Genomic DNA, 19,238 nt, shown 5'->3' with positions numbered 1-19,238 from the left:
TTCAATTTCAATTTTTAAGTACCCTAAGAGAAAAAAAAAATCACAAGAGATAAAATCAAACTCGAATATGCAAATCGACACGGATTGAGATCGAATGATGGCGTAATCTTCAAAACCGAACAAAGAACTAAATGATATTCCGTGTATTTTAACGTCCTAAAAAATATTTTTTTAAAAAGAGCTCTTTACACCGCGTATTTTTGATTAATCCTCGCATATACGTATTATATGTACATATGCTAATTAAAGTGGTTAAATTTCTTCGTTCCAATACGTTTGCACGTACACGTTACATTTGTTAACAATTTCATCTTCCTTTCCACGAACCTAAAACCCACGCTTCAAATCCCATACGAAATACCTTGGAACAGCCTTTACACACCAGTCAAGAACAGAAAAGAGAAATTCTCCAGCTGTGCGAATGGTCACGTTGAATATTTCATTTGCACGGTGATAACCGGCCGGGTAACGTTGAACAAGGGAACCGAATAGAAACGGGGAAGGGAAAAAGAAAAAGGAAAAGGAAAAGGAAAAGAAAGGGAGAGAGAGAGAGAGAGAGAGAGAGAAATGAAAACAAAAATAAGAAAAAAAAAAAAAAAAAAAGAAAAGAAGAGTAAAGAACCTCGGTCGGTAAGAAATTCCCGAACTCCGCGAGGAGACATCTTTTATTTAAACGAGCGTGTTCTGAGCGAGCGCGCTGCACGGCTCTTTGCAAAATCGATCGGCGGGAAACGAGAGGGAGAAAGTGAAATAGAATGACAAAGCTCGTCGGTGGTGTACGGACGAGTAAGCTGATCGTTCGTTTGCCTTCGTTTTGTACGAAGTTTTATAGTCCGGTTGCGAGTTTGCCAGTTCTTTTCTCTCCTCCTTTTTAGTACCTTCTCTGTCTTTTTTCCACAATCTATTTGCGCCGATGCTCCCTCTCTCGTTCAATCGGCATTCTCTCTTTTCCTCCTCGAGTTCCTCGTTCCCTTCCAATCAACTTTTCCCGTCCTCGTCCATCTATTTCTTCGCTTCGAGAGACCATCTCGCTTGCGAACCGCACACACGATCGCTAAATCTCTCTCTCTCTCTCTCTGCCTCTCTCTCTCTATCTCTCTGTCTCTCTCTCTGGGTAAAAGGCTGTAGCGATGGCCGCAACACGGAACTCGAGCAAGATTAAAGGCTGAGCAAATTTTAAATCAAAAACTTGAAACTCGGGATGTGTTTGAGTAACTTGGATGGTCAATATCGGGAACACAAGAGGATTCAAACAACTCTTGAGATGTATATAGAGATAATAGAGATTTCGTTAGAAGTTCAATTTCTGATTGATACGGAATGATTCATCTAAATCGATATAATCTCGAATATCATTTATCGATTAAGAAAATGTTTCAGACAAAAGTTAGCTAGATAACTCGCGTGATGTAAGCTTTTTTTTTAATTAGATATGTGAAAAACATACGAAGGTCAACTTCGTTTTTTCTTAGAACTATTATACATATTTTAATAATCGATGCAATTTATTCTCTATGTAAAAGAGTTTAGTGATATTTTCGTTATATAATAAGTTTTGTATAAAATTCAAATTAAAATATTTTCCAAATGAAAAACAATACGTTAACATTTTTTCGTATCATTCCACATTTGAATATTATTCGATTTAAACGGATTATATATAAGATGTACACTTATATCGGAAATTGCAACATCGGTTAAGAAAAAAATTGAGATAAACGTGTTTCGCTGAAAGCTTCTCGAAGCCATTGCTGACTGGACACGAACGAAAATAAACGAAAGTACTTACATCGTGCAGGTATAGTTGCTGGTATGTATATGTATATGCGTTTCCATTGTTACTCTCTCACAAATCTTCCACCATGAAATGCCCGTATGCACACACGGAGGTGGAAGAAGGCCCCCCCGTCCACGATCGTTTATCATAGAAAGCATCGCATTTTCTCGATCCGGTTCAACAATCGACAAATTCCCCACGAAATTCCCCGCGTTCCACGCTGGGGGATTTGATTTCGTTTCCACGTTGATCTCGTAGCGCGTCCGACGGACACGCGGAAACACGTCGGAACGGAAAGGGGGTTGGAGTCGAGTCACGCGACTAGATGGCTCTCTTTGTTCGCGAGATTGATAGCTTTACGAGCAGCGGGAGGTCGAGAGAAGCGACTTTTGACCATGAGACCGCGCGAAGGCATGCAGGAAATAATGGTAGACCGCGATGGTGGTGGCCGCGGACGACCACCTCACCACGGATGATTAATGCCTTTATTAATCGCTTTGCCTCGAGATCTTTATTTAATTGGGTCGTGGAACGTGTACAAATTATGCATTTATTTTCGTGGTGAGCGTTGAATGGTTCATCAGAATATAGGCGATAGTTGAGAAATAGTTGAGGATCACTGCATTGCGAATAGTCAAGGAACCATCGCTGGATGAATGGTTATTCTTCCACTATGTGGCCAACAGTGACTGTCAACTCTCCTCTTTTCTAATTCTTTTTAACTTGTGTAATAAATTTTCTGTTTTCTCTCTCTCTTTTTTTTTATTATTTTTATATATAGAATGTTGAATTATCGATTTTACATACATGTATACAGAAGTAAAAAATTGCAATTATATTTCTGAAAAAAATCAAGGTATTAAATTTGTAAGGGTATTTTTAATAGATAATTGCAAGTAAAAAAAATTTGGAATATTAAATAATATTATTAAAAAAAAAATGATTTTCATCTCTTTTACAAACGAATTATTCTTTTTATATTGTATTGTATTGTATCTATTTAATATTATAATATAAGGAATTTTTATAACAATCATTAAAAATATTCATTTTTTAAATATTTTCTAATAAAATAGTTATTATAAATTTTTATCTTTTCCTATATAAATACGTATATATATAAATGATCAAGATTTATTCACTTCCTTTTATGCCTTTTAAATGAATTCTATAAAAAAAAAAGTATAAATCATAACATCCTAGAAGAATGAATCACGAGTCATAATTTAATCCTCGTCGATATATATATATTAATAAATATAAAAATAATATTAAAAAATATTACAAGATAATTTCAAATGGCGTATCAAATTTTTATTCAATATCAATAAAATAAGTGTATATTTTCTTTCCAGAAAATTTATACAAGATAATTAAAAATGTACGCAAAGAGGGCGATTCAAAGTGAAACTAAAGTTACGTTTCGTGTTGTTACAGTCACCCGGAGTGATGCCATTCTACGGTGATTCTGGCGCCGGCTTCCGACCGGCAGCTGGCTTTGGGAATACTGTTTGGCACCAGGGAGTTGCCCCCGTGGGGGCAGTTGCGGTTGAAACGTCAGCAGCTCCATGGCCACCTCAGCAGTTCATTCAACAAATTCCGGCTCCGAATCAGCTCGAAGAGCTGAGGTATCATACCCAATATTCCGCCGCCGCGCCATACCATCCGCAACCAGGTAATTGAAGAAACGATTCGGATTTCGACAAATTCATATGAATCTCCTTATTCGTCCTTTCATCAAAAACTGGTGGAGGAAGATGTATATTTGTTCGACAACCTATTTTCTTTAATACATCGATCGATAGGATATTTATATTTTATTTTATTATTATAAAATATATACGTCATAGGATATAAAATATATTCCCTATTCTCGATGCTAATTTTAAAAGATGCGTCGGTGAAAATAATATCTGTCTTAACCGTGTGTGTGTGAAAAGAAGAGAAAGAAAAAGGAAGCGACGATTCAGAATTTCTCGCGAAAATGAAACGATCGCGTGGAACGCGAGGTGCGCAACCGGCCTTTGTCCCGCGGATTAACCAACCATTTCTGCGGAATCAGCACGCAAATTTTCTGATTACAGTCGCATATCAACAACAGACTTTCATTACCACGGATCAGTCGGCATTTCAACGTGCCGGGGCGACGGGACAATACACAATCACGGGGCAACCCTCGCCCTTACCACCGGTCGCCCCGCAAACCGTACCATCGACAACTCAGAGGCCACTAAACGGTCAATTCATGGATCCTGCTGCTACTGCAACCCAATCAGTTGGTTATGAAAGGCAGGATTACGTCAATGGTTACCAACAACAGGTACAATTCGAAATGAATCGCTTTTAATTAAAAGTGTTTTCGTTCGCCCTACCTTCCCTCGGTACGACCGTATATTGAATTTCAGATAATACAGTCAAAAGTCAACGAAGATAGGAAAAATATATATATATATCCAGTCGTAATGATCATCTATCTATATGCGGTTAACATAATATATTATATCTTGGATGAATGAAATATTGCGTTGATTATTTTCGTTTGATCATCATTTTGTAACATCTTTATAATAAACTTCTTTTTATAAAAAAAGATATCTTCTTTATAAAGTATACTTTATCACGGATCTATTCGACTTTTATTGCTATCAATGTAGATTAAATAGTCGTAACGCTTAGATATAAGAGAATTTTCTTGAAAAAATATTTGTTGTATTAAAATAAATGAGTGAAGATACAGTGTCGGTAAACAAGAAGGAATTACAAAATAATTATTTATGATTGAATGATAACATTATATATAAATTTTTAACACGCGTATCAAAAAAAGCAATGTAAGAAATATTTGAATGAAACAGTAGATTGATTTATCTATCTATGATTTAACAAAAGTTTAAAAATATTCGAGTGATCGATAGTAATTTACATTTCTTCCACGATTTTTAAGTTATAGATGGAATGATGCGTTTTTCCAGGACGTGACGATGGCACCGCCGCCTTCAACCACTCCCACGAGTCGTAGCAGTTCCGTGCACATGGACAACCAGCAGCAACAGCAGGCCTCCCAGCAACCGCAGTCGCAACCGCAACAACCGCCGACAGACACGCAGGTGAAGGGATTCGCGACGATCACGGCCAGCAACGTGTCGGGAAACGAGATGCCTGGGTATCCACTTCAACCGGGCCCACAGAGTTTACACAACTCTAACGGATATCCAGGCTACGTGGAAATGGGTCAGCAACAAGTACAGAGCCAGTGGCAGCCGCAACAAGTGGCCCAGCAACAACACCAGCAACAACACTTGCAACGGCAGCATTCGGTGCCTGACGGTGGCCAACGCCACTTGTGGTCCGACACCAGTACGAAGATGAACAACAGCATGAACTGGTCGGATGGAACGTTGCAACAGCAGCAGCAACAGCATCAGCAACAACAGAAACCCCCTTCGCAGCAGCAGCAACAGCAGCAGCAACAACAACAGAGTATGCAGGCTAACAGCATGAAGGGGCAAGAGTCGCAGCAAAGTATGCAGATGCAGGGACAGCAGGAGCTACCTCGGCCAGCCAGTCACATGAGCTGGGAAAATGGTAGCGTGAAAGAAACCCCGCATACCCCGCAATCGTGGACAGACAATACGGACAATAGTCAGCAGCAACAAACTCAGGGAAATTGGTCGCGGCAGAGTCCAAAGCTGAGGGACGCGCAGAATCCAAGATTGACACCGTCTAGTCAACAACAACAGCACCAGCACCAAGGCTGGCTACAGCATTCGCCCAAGTTGTCGGACCATCAGCAGAATCCGTCTCACCAGAACGCCCGGATGACGCCCTCAGGCCAACACAATTGGCAGCAAAGCAGCCCAGAGATGCAGCAAAACTCGAGCCAACAGAATCCAAGGCTGACACCGTCCGGCCAGCAAATGTCGCAGCCCGGAGCGCAGTCCCAACAGCAGCAGCAGCAACAACAGCAGCAGCAACAACAACAGCAACAACAGCAACAGTGGTCGCAACAGACGAAGCTCGAGAAGAATCCCAGACTTACCCCGTCTAATCAGATGTCCTGGCCTGATACGCCAACTAGTCAACCGAATTGGTCCCCGAATAGTATAAAGAGCGATAGTAGTCAGCAACCCCAACAACAATGGCCAGATTCACAGCCTAGTCCGAGGAGAACGCCTGGCCATCAACCGGGCTCGTGGCAACCTCAACCTCAACCGGCGCAAGAGAGCAAAATGGAAAATCAGATATCCTGGTCGCCGAACTCGGTGATCGAGAATCAACCTACCTGGGGCCAACAGACCACGAAACAGGATATGCAGAACTCCGGAGAAAGAGTGCTTTGGCAGCAACAGGCAGCGACGGACACCGGGAAACCGAACGGGTTCCCGGATAATCAAGATGCTCAGGAGAGTAACGTATTTGCTCAATCGAATCGCGTGAATTTGAATAGCCGACTGAAATCCATGATCCTGAACAAGCAGCAGCAGCAACAACAGCAGCAGCAACAGCAGCAACAGTTGCAGCATCAGCATCAACAGCTTCAACAACAGCAGCAATCGCAACAACAGCAGTCTCAACATCAAATAGGCCATCAAGAACAACAACAGCAACACCACACCATGCATCATCAAATGCAGTCCCAGCACGTGAACAGCAATAACGGGTCTAACGGCGAGTATCACACGGAGGAACGGATACGAGACACGCACGATAACGCAGACAAATTGCAAGAGAAACAAACGGATCAGTATTTGAGTCAGTCGAACATGATCTCAATGGCCCAATCCAACGAATCTCTGACCGGTAATTTTTTATTGCATAGCCACCACCCTCGGGTCGATAGTTTGCCCGACGGTGGTGGCTTATGGGAATGGTCAGGGGGTGGTAACAACGCGTTGAGCAACGGTACCGTGTTACCGGACAACGGGATGACGGTTATAGAGAGTTTTATGAAATTTGGTTCAGAGGACAAAACTGTGCTGGAGAAACATCAGCAACACGAGCAGCAGCAGCAGCAGCAACAACAACAATCATCACTCTATCATCAACAATCGGAACACGAGCATCGACAATTATGGAAGGAAGAAAATAAGAGCCACGACAATCAGTGCACCGATGATAAATCATTTCAGAGAAGATTGTGCATAGATCAACAGATTCACGAAAGAACGTTCGAACCGTGTAGTAACAGTGAGAAGAACGAGACGAAGAACGATGTTACTTTTCCAGAAACGCCTCGAGTCGCATTGATGAACGAGAACGATACCGTTAATTATCCAGAAAGTAGCGAAAAAGTGGCGTCTACCGAGTTGGAGAACAATACGAATTGCGACTCCTCTCAGAGTATCAAGCAAGAGAACGTCGGGGAGTACGGGTGTTCCAGTTCTGACTGCGTCCCATCCTCGACAGCTACGTCGAGGAGCGACGATTGCGCTTCGAAGGCGATCAAGAGCGAGCCGGATCAAAAATCGCAGGAAGGCAATAATTACAAGTTTCGAGGGGACGGAGGGCCGGCCAAAGTGTCGCCGGGTGTTGGTTCGTGGTGTTGTCGAAGAGGCGGTACCGAGCAACCGACCCCCGAACACTTGAGGGAGGGTTGTTGCCAAGGCTTGCAAACGAGGGACGAGATATTGGCCGACGGGACAGACAAGTCGGACGTAAAGAACGAAGGTCCACAGAGCCCGCGTAACGGTGGTGCTCCATCGACGACAAAATTGCAAGATCATTTGGAGAAACTGAAGAACAATGTGAGGAGCGAAGTGCCGGACTGCAACTGCTTCCCAGCCGACAAATGTGAGTTGCTATTGTGTATTCAGCACGACACTAACATCGAGAGAACACACTAACCATGATTGTCACGGGTTCACACGAAAAGAATAATTCTCTTAAAGAAAAATAAATTATACTATTACTACTACTATTACTATTACTATTACTACTACTACTACTATTACTACTACTACTACTACTACTATACTAGTACCACTAATATTATCGGCCAACAAAAATACACCAAGCCTTGATTCAGTGACCCAAAGAAGAATGCACGTACCTAACTTACCCCCCTTTCCCAGGGGGCATACCTACTACATACGTGGCATAAATGTTTCCGCTTCTGTTGCTTCCTTTCCGTTGAAACGTCCAGTTTCGTAAGTAAAATGAGGTTCAACCACAAGGTCCGCCAGAGCCCGGTTCGTACTACACTCATCTCGGGGCGGCTGCAAGCCTGCCTGATCTACGGAACGATCTTGAAAGAAGAACCGGCCTTAAGGGAAACGCCATTAGATTCGAAAAGGTCATCTACACCGGAAAGGAGGGCAAAACTACCCAGGGATGTCCGATGGCTAAGTGGGTAAGCATGTTACAATATCTCTGGTGATTCAAATATTCGAATATTTTTTCATCTTCTGATCGAAAATGTTGATGAACAATTTCGTGATTGCACAGAGTTTCTTTCTTACCGAGATGTCATTTTAAGGGGATGAAATCAGAGTTTCAATGAATTTTTCATTTCTTTAAATATAACTTTCAAATTTTCAATAAAATCAGAATTAGCTAAATGTTCGAATATTTTCATGAATCATTTTTATACATCCTTCTTATTCTTTTCTCAGATTAAAATCAAATCATCATATATATATATATATATATATATATATATATATATATATATTTTTGTTTTTTAAATTCCATTTTATCCAAACGTTGCAGTCGATCGCTTTGAATCGTCCGTTAAGATATCTCTGTACTGGTTTGGTGATGGGATTGTAATATCAGTGATTCGCTAGATACTTCGACGATCTGGTCTGGAAGAGAAGATCCTGACCATAGTGAAACACCGGCAAGGGCACAAGTGTCCAACAGCCTGGATCGTCGTGGCCATGGTCGCCTGGGAAGGTGTGCCCACGCACGAGGCCGATCGGATATATTCCTTATTGAGTCACAAGCTGAATCGATTCGGTCTTCCCACGACCAGACGATGTGGAACGAACGAGCCGAGAACCTGCGCTTGCCAGGGTCTCGATCCCGAAACTTGCGGTGCAAGCTTTTCCTTTGGATGTTCCTGGTCTATGTATTATAATGGTTGCAAATACGCCAGAAGCAAAACCGTCCGAAAATTTCGATTGTCAGTGAGATCAGAGGTGAGATAACCTTTTGTTACTTTTCTTTCTGTTTCATCCTTATATCCTTAAATTCTTCCTCTTTTCCTTCTCTAGGAGCAAGAAGTAGAAGAAAGAATGCACGTCCTAGCAACACTTTTATCACCCTTGTACCTCAGCCTTGCACCAGAAGCGTTCAACAATCAAACACAATTCGAGCGGGAAGCGAGCGAATGTCGTTTAGGATTTAAGCCCGGCCGGCCATTTTCCGGTGTTACAGCGTGTATAGATTTTTGTGCGCATTCTCATCGCGATCTTCACAACATGAATAACGGATGCACCGTGGTAAGGATGCATAAAATCTTGACTATTACTTTATTATTAATCAATAATAGATAGATAAAGAGATAAAGTTATGAACTATTTCTGTGTGTTTCATAGGTAGTCACCATGACAAAACATCGAACCTTGTCGAAGCCTGAAGACGAACAATTACACGTACTTCCTCTTTATATCATGGATACTACGGATGAGTATGGGTCAAAGGAGGGACAGGATGAGAAGGTTCGCGCCGGAGCTGTAGAAGTTTTGACAAAGTAAAAGATTTTCTTTTTATTCGTAATAGTTCCACTTTATGAGCGGCAATAATTGTATATAACGTTTCACAGATATCCCTGCGAAGTGAGAGTTCGATCGGTTCCACTGCAACCCTGTCGAAGGCACGGTAAGAAGAGGAAGGAAGACGAACCGGACACTATTAGCAGCAAGAAGGACAGTTCGAAGAATGTTAATGAAAAGATAACAGAGTCAGGACGCCAAATACCAGGACATCAAGAGTTAATCAGACCGCAAATGAGGGACACCCAACTATCCTTGGAGATGGCGTCCATGTTTGAAGGAATGGACGCTCAGTTACAAAGCTCCCAAGTGTCCTCCACCGTTTTGGATAGCCCGGTGTCCATGTATCCTCAAGGATGGGGTTACCAAAACGAACAGCAATGGAGTAGAAACGGTTGGCTCGATCAGCGAAAGAATAATTGGTTGAATCCGTGGAGAGAGTATTCGTTTGGTGGTCTCGACAGGGATGCGAAAGTTGATCCGGACAGCACGAGCTTGGACGACATCAGACCTAGAAGTACCGTTTCTCAAGACGAGCATCGACCAGGATCCCGAAATTTACCCAATTCCACGATGGACTCGCCAAGAAATTATTATTCGCACTCGCCAAGAGCTCATCCAATTTCACCAAGGAGCACTCATACGGGAACACCAGGGGATATCGGTTACTCGATGTCTCCTAGAGGATGTCCACCTACGCTTCAGGATCAGAAAAACGCCTCGCCAAGAAGTTCTGGGTATCCAGACACGGGTTACAGTCATCCACTTCCCACTTCCAGAAGTTATCCGAACATGTACATGGACACCAGACAGAGTAGCGCATCTCCAAAAACAAACTGTATAAACTTTCCAGCTCATTTAGATCAAAGGAGCGCACTCAATCGGACGAATCATCATCAATTGCACAATATAAATAACGCACGAAACGTTGGAGGGAACTGCGATCAATCGAAATTACCATATCCCAAACCTGGACAGAATTCTAGTCAACAAAAGTACCCCACTACGCAGAACTACTTAGAGGTTCAGAAATCACAAATCGAGCAACCGTTCGTGAACAGAATACAAGGCCACTATCATCCCCCTCACCACGTACAATCGAGCAGAAATCTTCCGTATCAAGGGCCTCACGAGACAAATATGGACATGTTTTCCGGCTTATCGGTATCCTCTTGTATGAGCAATACTAGTCATAAGGAATTCGGCACGACGAATTCGGACTTGTTACTACACACCTCGTCGCATCTTCCTTCAAGCAATCCGCCAAACGGTACTCAAAATTTAGGCTCGATAGATCAAAGAAAATATCGTATGTATAAGAGTCACGAGCAAAAGACACCTGGGATAAATCAGATGTCACCAGCGCCTTCCGATCAAGTTGGCGGTTGGAACATGCTTGGTTCCTGGTATCCCGATCAGAACAAACCTTACGATCAGCAACAAGTCTACAACGATCAAGTCAATTCCGAAAGGAATCACCAACAATCCATAGATCATCAAAAAACGTTCAATTGGAACGACAGAGTACCGCATCCGGACCAATCGAAACCACCTTGTTGGGAAACACCCTCTGATCCCTCTCCGTTCAGAGTGCCAAAGGGTAGGCCACCATCAAGGACAGCCGCAGGCCAGAATCCAAACGCGGACAGTGCATATCAAAATTCTTCCAATAGAACGTTTCTCAAGCCCCAGGAGCCGATACGAAACGGCATCTACGCGGACAGTCCGAGCAACAATGCAATACAAAATAACGGGACGATGCATCAGAATAACCAGATACGAAGATCAGAGTGGACGGAGGACAAGACAAGAGAGAATTTCCACGACCCTAGGCAGAACATGGCGAATCCAAACTCGAATTGCTTCCCATGGGCCGAGGAGATGAAGCAGGTTCAAGACTTCCACGGAATGCCAGGCTTGGGACATCCTCACGCTTCCTTTCCCCAATACGGACTGTATCCAACGTATCCTGTCTTCGACAAACCTTATTCCAATTCTTGGGACGGGTACAATTACCACCAACCTTATCCCCATCCCCAAACATCAGAATATCCACCTCAATTGTATCAACAGCCAAAGAGAGAAACCTGCTTCCCTTCGCCCCAATATCCCTATCAAGGGGTGCCTCCGTATCAAAGTCTGAATCCTGGCTGGGCAAGGTGGGACACTCCTCGATGGGATATTTACGGACCGCCATCTTATTTCCCGGTGTTACCAGAACCCCCGCCTAAGGCGGAACCACTCGGAGAGGTGGCCGATTATTCCGACAACGAAGAGTGCTTCAAGGATTCGCAGATGGGTGGAGTTGCCATCGCGTTGAGCCATGGTAGCGTGTTGTTCGAGTGCGCGAAACACGAAATGCACGCCACCACAGCTCTCAAAAAGCCTAATCGTCTCAATCCAACCAGGATCAGTCTGGTCTTCTATCAACATCGTAATCTGAACCGGGCGAGACACGGTTGGGACGAATGGGAAGAGAAAATGCGACTCCGCAAGTTGGGCGTCACGACCACCAACACAACAACCACCACGAATTCGTCGACTAACTCGCAACCACTGTCCACCCCATCGACTCCAACGAGTCCAGCGAGCGCGACGATCAGCGAGAAATCCACTCCGCTCCCGTACATACCTAGCGTTCCTAGCTCTCAGTTCATGATGAGATCGCCCACTTACACTACGATGACCTGGACCACTCTCTTCCCCATGCATCCGTGCATGATCACTGGCCCATATCAGGAGGGAGGTGCCATTGGATGAGTGATCGTCAACAGGTGCGGTTCCAGCCATCGATGACCAAGAACCGTGCCGAGAATCGATCGAGCAATCTCGTCGGGCTGATCGAGTGAAACAATGGATTCAGAGATGGCGCGCGCATCGCTTAGCCCAGCGGCAGCCGTTTGGCGTTACGTGTCGTGCAACGTCAACGTGATGAAGCTGAATCGAATCACGGGAACAAGGGAAAAAAAACATACGAGCAACAGGTAGTTAACATTTCATAAAGGGATCAAATAATAAAGGAAAATGACAAATCCGTTATTATTACGAGGAAATTTCTATCGTAATTATTATATCGTCATTGTCCTAAATGTGTTATACTTGTTACTGAAAAGGAAAAAAAAAGAAAAAAAACACGAAGAAAAAGAATAAGAAGAAAACAACACGTTTGCACTGCCATTTTTCTATTTCACGTTTTTTCGGAGAATATAATAAACGTAATAGACGGGAGGGAAGGGGGCAAGGAGGAGCAAGGGAAAGGATAACATGATAAACATAATGAAAAGTTCGCAACGCAGACGTTTCGTCACAGGATTCAATTCTAATCGGGGCTTCCCTTTTTATATCGATCTTTTACGCGAATCATGATAGAACGTTGTGAGCGAACAATGAGAAAAAGAGAGCGTAAGATCGGCAGATATATATGGCGCTGTATTAGTATCCGACACGCTGTTCAAGGTTAAAGATGAAAAATGAATTACGAGAGGCGACCGAAAGAGACGTGTCATGCGCTTAGAGAAACACTGATCGCAATCGAGGCTGATTTTCATGATAATTGGATTAAGGATACAGCACACGTAAAACCGATAGATCGATCGTATTCGTTTGATAGCCGAGAAACAAAACAAACTTTGATATACGTTATACGATTTAGGATGGAATGAATGGAGAGTAAAAGTATGAAAAAGAAAAAAAAGACAAAAGGAGAAAAAAACGATATAACGAAAGATTAAGAAAGAATGAAATGAAACGTATCCAATTGTACACTTTTTTTTTCTTTTTTTTTTTTTTAATTATCTCGTATTTTAGTAGACAATTGTAATCATATTTAACTAGTCCATACCTAGGCATGATAAATGATTTTTTTTAACACATGGCATACGCGAAATGGCAAACATGTATGGTAACAATACATGTGCGTGCCTATTACGATCCTTTTCTTTTTTTTTTTATACAAAACTAGATCACTTTCGCATCGAAGAATCGATCTGTCGTTTATTTTTCTGCACGTTCTCCTTTTGTACCACACGTCGTATTCCGTTGTTGTTGTTGTTGTTGTTGTATCATCATCGTCATATATATATATATGTATATGTATATGTATATATATATATATATATATATATATATATATATATATATATATATATATACACACACATGCTCATACTGGACACATACACCACGCTGGAACAAAAATCGATTAATCGGCGCCATCGTAGGATTTTATTCTAATCATCCAACCTATCCAAAACATCGAACGATGATATAGATATACATATAGTTTCAAATCGATCCTTTGTAAAATCATCTGCACAATATCATGCTCCAAATAGGAAGGATGGAGCTCGCACTTAGACACATTACACATATACACCAGTATAATAACATATACAGACATGAAAAATGATCTCAAGTTTTTAAGCTAATTAATTAAACGATAAATATCAATGTTTAAAATCCTTTTCTTTTATCTTCTCTCTCTCTCTCTCTCTCTCTCTCTCTCTCTCTCTCTCTCTCTCTCTCTCTCTCTCTCTCTCTCTTGCACTTATTTTTTCCCTGTTTCTCTCATAATAGATACACTATTATCTATAGTTTTTTTTTTTTTTCGTTCTCTTCGCCTATCTGTACATTGTGCTTGTTAATCATCGTATTTATTTCGTAATTCACTTGCACGTGCTTGCATCCATAGCTTTATCCTTTTAATCGTATCATCACGTTAAAAAGATTCGAGTAAACAACGATCCAACGGAGAGGCATATACACAGACACACATACACACATATACACATACACACACATATATATGGATATGGATTGCTATATAATATTATTTAATATCAATTCTCGGATCGGATATCAGTACAAACATACACAAATATATACATCATATACATGAGAGCTCGTGAAATAATTTTTTTTAATTAGAATATCGAACTGTCAACGGGAAGGAAACGCGTCAATCGTCGTGGTGCCGTCTTCTTCGGTTAGCTACGTTCTTCCAACTGTTTCTCTTTTTTTTATTATTATTATTATTATTATTATTATTATTATTATTAATATTCATTTTTCTAAGGCCTTTAGAGTCTATGATCGCGATTTTCAATCCATCATCATCAAATATCATCTTGGATCCCAATATATAGGATCTTAATATACGAGCCTCTCGAGGGATGATCTTCTCGGGCGAGAAAAAGACACGCTCAAAGTGATTCGAGAAAAAGTTTCGCGGTAGTTCGCAATAGCCGATAAGGTTCGATATATTTGTAATAAGTGCCAGTGTTCGAGGGCGAGTCAGAGAGCCAAAAAAAAAAAAAAAAAAAAAAAAAAGGAAAAGATAAAAAAGGAGGAGAAAAAAGGAAACAAAAAAAAAGTAATCCGTGTTAATGATACATGTCGTGCGAATTAATCCTACTTTTTTCATACACAGATACATATATATATGTATATATAAAACTACCTCGAAACGTTAATCGCCACTTCCCACTAATTTTCTTTCGATCGTGTTGTTTTTATCTGTTTTATCGACCGTTCGTAGCTCAATCGATAAATTCGTATGAAAAACGATAGAGATAGAGTCATAGGAGTCGGAACGAGCGAAAGAAGGAGGCAGAGGTGTAGAAAGAGAAGAAAGAGTCTTTCCAATTAATAGGAAAGGATTAGGAAATGGAGCAGCGAAGTCACGTGGGATTATTTTAATCGATGATAAGAGAGAATGACGATGATCATGATCACGTATTAATTCGTTTAATTGGTTCACGAATAAACGGTTCCTTGCTTTTCGAAGTTTTCGATGCACGAACATACTAGCTGAACTAGGGAGAAAAGAAGCACCGGAGAGACCGGAACAAAACACGGTCCTCGCGATTCATGTGTACGCGTTGGAATCTAAAAATCGAAAAGTGGATCAAGGAAGGGGAGGAAATCGTGGTTGTTCGAGGTCGATGGATCGTAACGATAATCGACAGAGAGAGAGGTGATTACTATATAGAAGGAGGTAAAAGGGAGGTAAAAAGACGCGTCCAACCCTCACCCATCGGAGTATTATAAGAATCATTAATATATTATCATTCATTATTATCATAACGTAGTAGTAATAATAATTATTAGCGGCAAACAGTAATAATTAGTAATATAATCTAATTTAATCGATTATTTATTAATTAAGTTTTAACAAAACGCGTTGTTCTATTGTATTTTTATTATCGTATCTTTTTTTTTTTTTTAGCTCTTCTATCTTCTCTTTTCTTTTTATCACTTATTCTTCATTCTTTTCTTTTTCTTTTTTTTTTATATATATATATATAATTTTTCTTTCGTGACACCGAACGATCGAATTAGTGTCGAGGATGTGCATCAATTCTTTTCTTTCTTCGCTATATATTTTTATATCTTTCGTTTTAAATTTCTTTTCTTCGTTTGCATTCTCTCTATTCTTTTTTTTTTTTTTTTTAGAAAGAAAAAGATTGTTTTAATACGAGCAAAAACAGCATCATCGATGATGAGCTTGCATGTCTTTTAAACGCTAGTCGTCCTTTATATATTTTCTTCTTTTCTCAATCGATTCATTTTTCCCTTTTTTATGATATCATCCTCTCTGTTTCACCGATGTTTGACGAAGTTTAATTACGCTAAAAAGCATAATCGTTCCTCCGTTTTTACGCACGACTCCGGAGTTTTACAAAGCAAAGTATAAATTTTAAAGCAAAAATATCAAATAGAAAAATTAATCGTTCAATCGTCAGAGACTATTTTTCGATTAGGTTCCCCAAGATTCGAAGAGAATCGATCTCAACCAGTCAATTAAACATTTTACGAAGGGAAATAGTAAGATACGCAAAAGTTCTCGCTGAAATTCTCGCAAAAACAATGTTTCTATTTTTTTAAACATTTTAAAAGATCATTCTATATATATATATATATATATATTAAAGAAAAAAAAAAAAAAAGAGATAAGATTTTTCGTCATCTATTTCTTTCTTCTTGCGCGAGCAAACGTTTCGATCGCGATACTCTTCTTGTTTCTTGCGAACGATTTACCAACGATACGATGTGAATTATCTTCAACGATAATTTCTTATTTTTCTTCATCTGCGTCGTTTGTCGTTGAAAATTGTTCACGTTCAATTTCGTTGTGGAAATGGTTCTTCGAATGCTTTCGAACGCTCATACGACGATTAGAGTTTGATTAATTATATATATACGTTTGAAAAAATATATATATATATATATTAAAAATTGTGTAAAAAATATAAAAATACAATAAAATCGGAAGTAATGCGAGAGAAAATGAATAATGAAATTGTGAATGTAATTTGAACAAAGAAAAATCGTTTAATGAAATTAATCGAGATTAAGATTTTGTAAAGATTTATACTTTCGATTGTAATCTACCGATTTTATATAGATCTCTTGTAGACAATTATTCGTATATATATTATTGTAAACGAATGAATTATATAGATATTTTAAATCGGATGAATTTTAAAACATCTAATAATATAAGGATGATGAATGAAACCAGTGACTATATATAATGATTTATATTATATATATTTAATTTTTATTATTAATTTTATTATTATATTTGTAACGAAAAAAAAAAAATAATAATTTTTCCTTTCGTTTGTAAATATCGGGAGCGATCGTTAGCCGGGGAAGAACCATCGTTCATAGCGCGCCTGTTCCTTTGTTCACATTTTGTACGTTTCTTTCCTCGATCGCGATCCATCGGATTCATTTAGGACGCACGAGGCGCACAGGCAAGATTTTTCTCTCGTCGACTTCCGAAATGATGCTCAGTTGCGTGCGTGAATAATAGGATACAAAGAATGAATTTAGAAAATAAAAAAGGCAAGAAAATTGAAAAGGTAAAAAAAAAAAAAAAAGAAAGAAAGAAGGACAGATTTCGTCGCAGGATTTTTTTTTTCTTTTTTTTTTTTTGAAGAGAAAACTGTTATCAAAGTCATAAAAATCATACGACGAGCTGTAATTCCAATCGATGAAATGGGATATGGAAGTGGAAAAAAAAAAAAGAAAGAAAATGAACTGGTTATTGTTGCTGTTCTTTTGTGTATAAGATGCGAGATGGAAATTGTATCGTCACGATGCCAAAATAGTATTAATGCGGTAAATAATAATTAAGGCGTAACAGAGAAAAGGATCATTAATGTATTCCGATGATTGTCGTGTTGCAGCGGGAACGGGATAAAAATGAACGTGGCGCACGCGAACGAGTTTATTGCCAATTTTTTTTTTACTTTTCTTCTTTCGGAAGGAGAAGAGATAACAAAGGGAAAAATTAGAGTTTAGCGTCGATCACGTGGCATTCAATTCGATTACGAACGTGGTGTACGAACGGGACTGGAATGAGAGGAAAAAAAGAAAAAAAAAAAGAAAAAGAAAGAAAGAAAGAGGTTGAAAACTGTATTTTTTCTTCCAATACCAAAAAGATGCCATTTTGTTTTGTACGAAAAAACCTATAAAAAAATTTACAAAAAAAAAAAAAAAAAAGAGGAAGCGGAGAAAATATGATGAGAGTGTGTAGAGATTAAATATAAGAGGGGATGGGGGGGAGGGAGTTGAAGCTAAACGAAGGAGAACAAATTTTTTAAATAGTTTATAGCAAGCGTAACATAATAGATGTAATAACAAATGCAAAACAAATTACAAAGAAGCAAACAGATAAATATTAATTGCAACAAATATACTTGATGTATATCTGTCTTGTGAGATGAATAATAATAATAATAATAATAATAATAATAATAATAATAATAATAATAATAATAATAATAATAATAATAATAATATAATAATAATATAATAATAATAATATTAATAATATTAATAATAATAATAATAATAATATAATAATAATATAATAATAATAATAAAACAAAAATGAATAAAAATCTAATAAAACCACATGTCCGCCTTATGAAGCCAGAATACAATAGGTAATTGATTGATAAGAATTGATAAAATAAAATAAAAAATAAAATGAATTAAAGTAACGATTAATTAAACGATAAATAATACTTTGTAATGCGCAGTTAGACGAGAGGAGAATGAGAGGAAGGCGAATGAAAGGAAGAAAAAAAAAAATAAATAAAATGATAGAGTGTAATGAGCATATTATTACTTAAAGTGCGAAAATCGTGAGATATCCATATTGCGTATTTATATTTATCTATATATATAAATGTATAAACAAATGTACATGAGTTCTTGCGTACAGATTGTTTGACATTAAAAAAAAAAAAAAAAAAAAAAAAAAAGAAATAAATAAAATCGAAAAGAACTCAATCGAAAAGCGAAAATAATAAAAAAAAAAAAAAATGACCGCTCACAATTTTTGCACTTTAATATCAAAAGAATATCCTCTGGGTCCCCCGAAATAGGGCATAGCGCTACGTATACACCCGTTACATATGTGTATATATATTTTTGGATATTGAGCCCAGAAAAAAAGAGAAAAGAAAAAGAATTTTAAATCGAAATTCGACACAGATCAGAAGATTATCTCAATGGATCTTTTCTCAAAACAATAATGGTTAATCGATAAATAAAAAAAACTCAAACGAATAAAAAATTATAATTAAAAAAATTACAGCAAAAATTACACAAAAAAAATTAATTTTTTCTTTTTCTCTTATTTTGTTTGTCACCTAAAATTGAACTTTACTCACGGTTGCTTATACTTAACGATTTATGATGAGATATATTATCTCTCTTTCTCTTTCTCT

General features: G+C 38.9%; 1 protein-coding gene across 5 annotated transcripts in view; it reads left to right on the top strand.

The window, feature by feature from the left end:
• The window catches only part of LOC412878 (DNA N6-methyl adenine demethylase), a 182,713-nt gene extending 167,893 nt beyond the window's left edge, over positions 1–14,820 (top strand). For all 5 annotated transcript variants that reach the window (XM_026444410.1, XM_026444409.1, XM_006561197.3 and 2 more), the window contains 8 exons: positions 3,215–3,452; positions 3,862–4,097; positions 4,750–7,567; positions 7,951–8,126; positions 8,563–8,916; positions 8,992–9,219; positions 9,316–9,470; positions 9,543–14,820. In XM_026444410.1, the coding sequence (XP_026300195.1) occupies positions 3,215–3,452; positions 3,862–4,097; positions 4,750–7,567; positions 7,951–8,126; positions 8,563–8,916; positions 8,992–9,219; positions 9,316–9,470; positions 9,543–12,252 (6,915 nt within the window). In that variant the 3' untranslated portion in view covers positions 12,253–14,820. The remainder of the gene's footprint in view (positions 1–3,214; positions 3,453–3,861; positions 4,098–4,749; positions 7,568–7,950; positions 8,127–8,562; positions 8,917–8,991; positions 9,220–9,315; positions 9,471–9,542) is intronic.
• Positions 14,821–19,238: the final 4,418 nt, after the last annotated feature.

The sequence above is a fragment of the Apis mellifera genome, linkage group LG12 (assembly GCF_003254395.2).
Source record: "Apis mellifera strain DH4 linkage group LG12, Amel_HAv3.1, whole genome shotgun sequence".
Lineage (NCBI taxonomy): Eukaryota > Metazoa > Arthropoda > Insecta > Hymenoptera > Apidae > Apis > Apis mellifera.
Note: the sequence above shows the minus strand (reverse complement) of the source record. Positions and strands in the feature narration are given on the sequence as shown.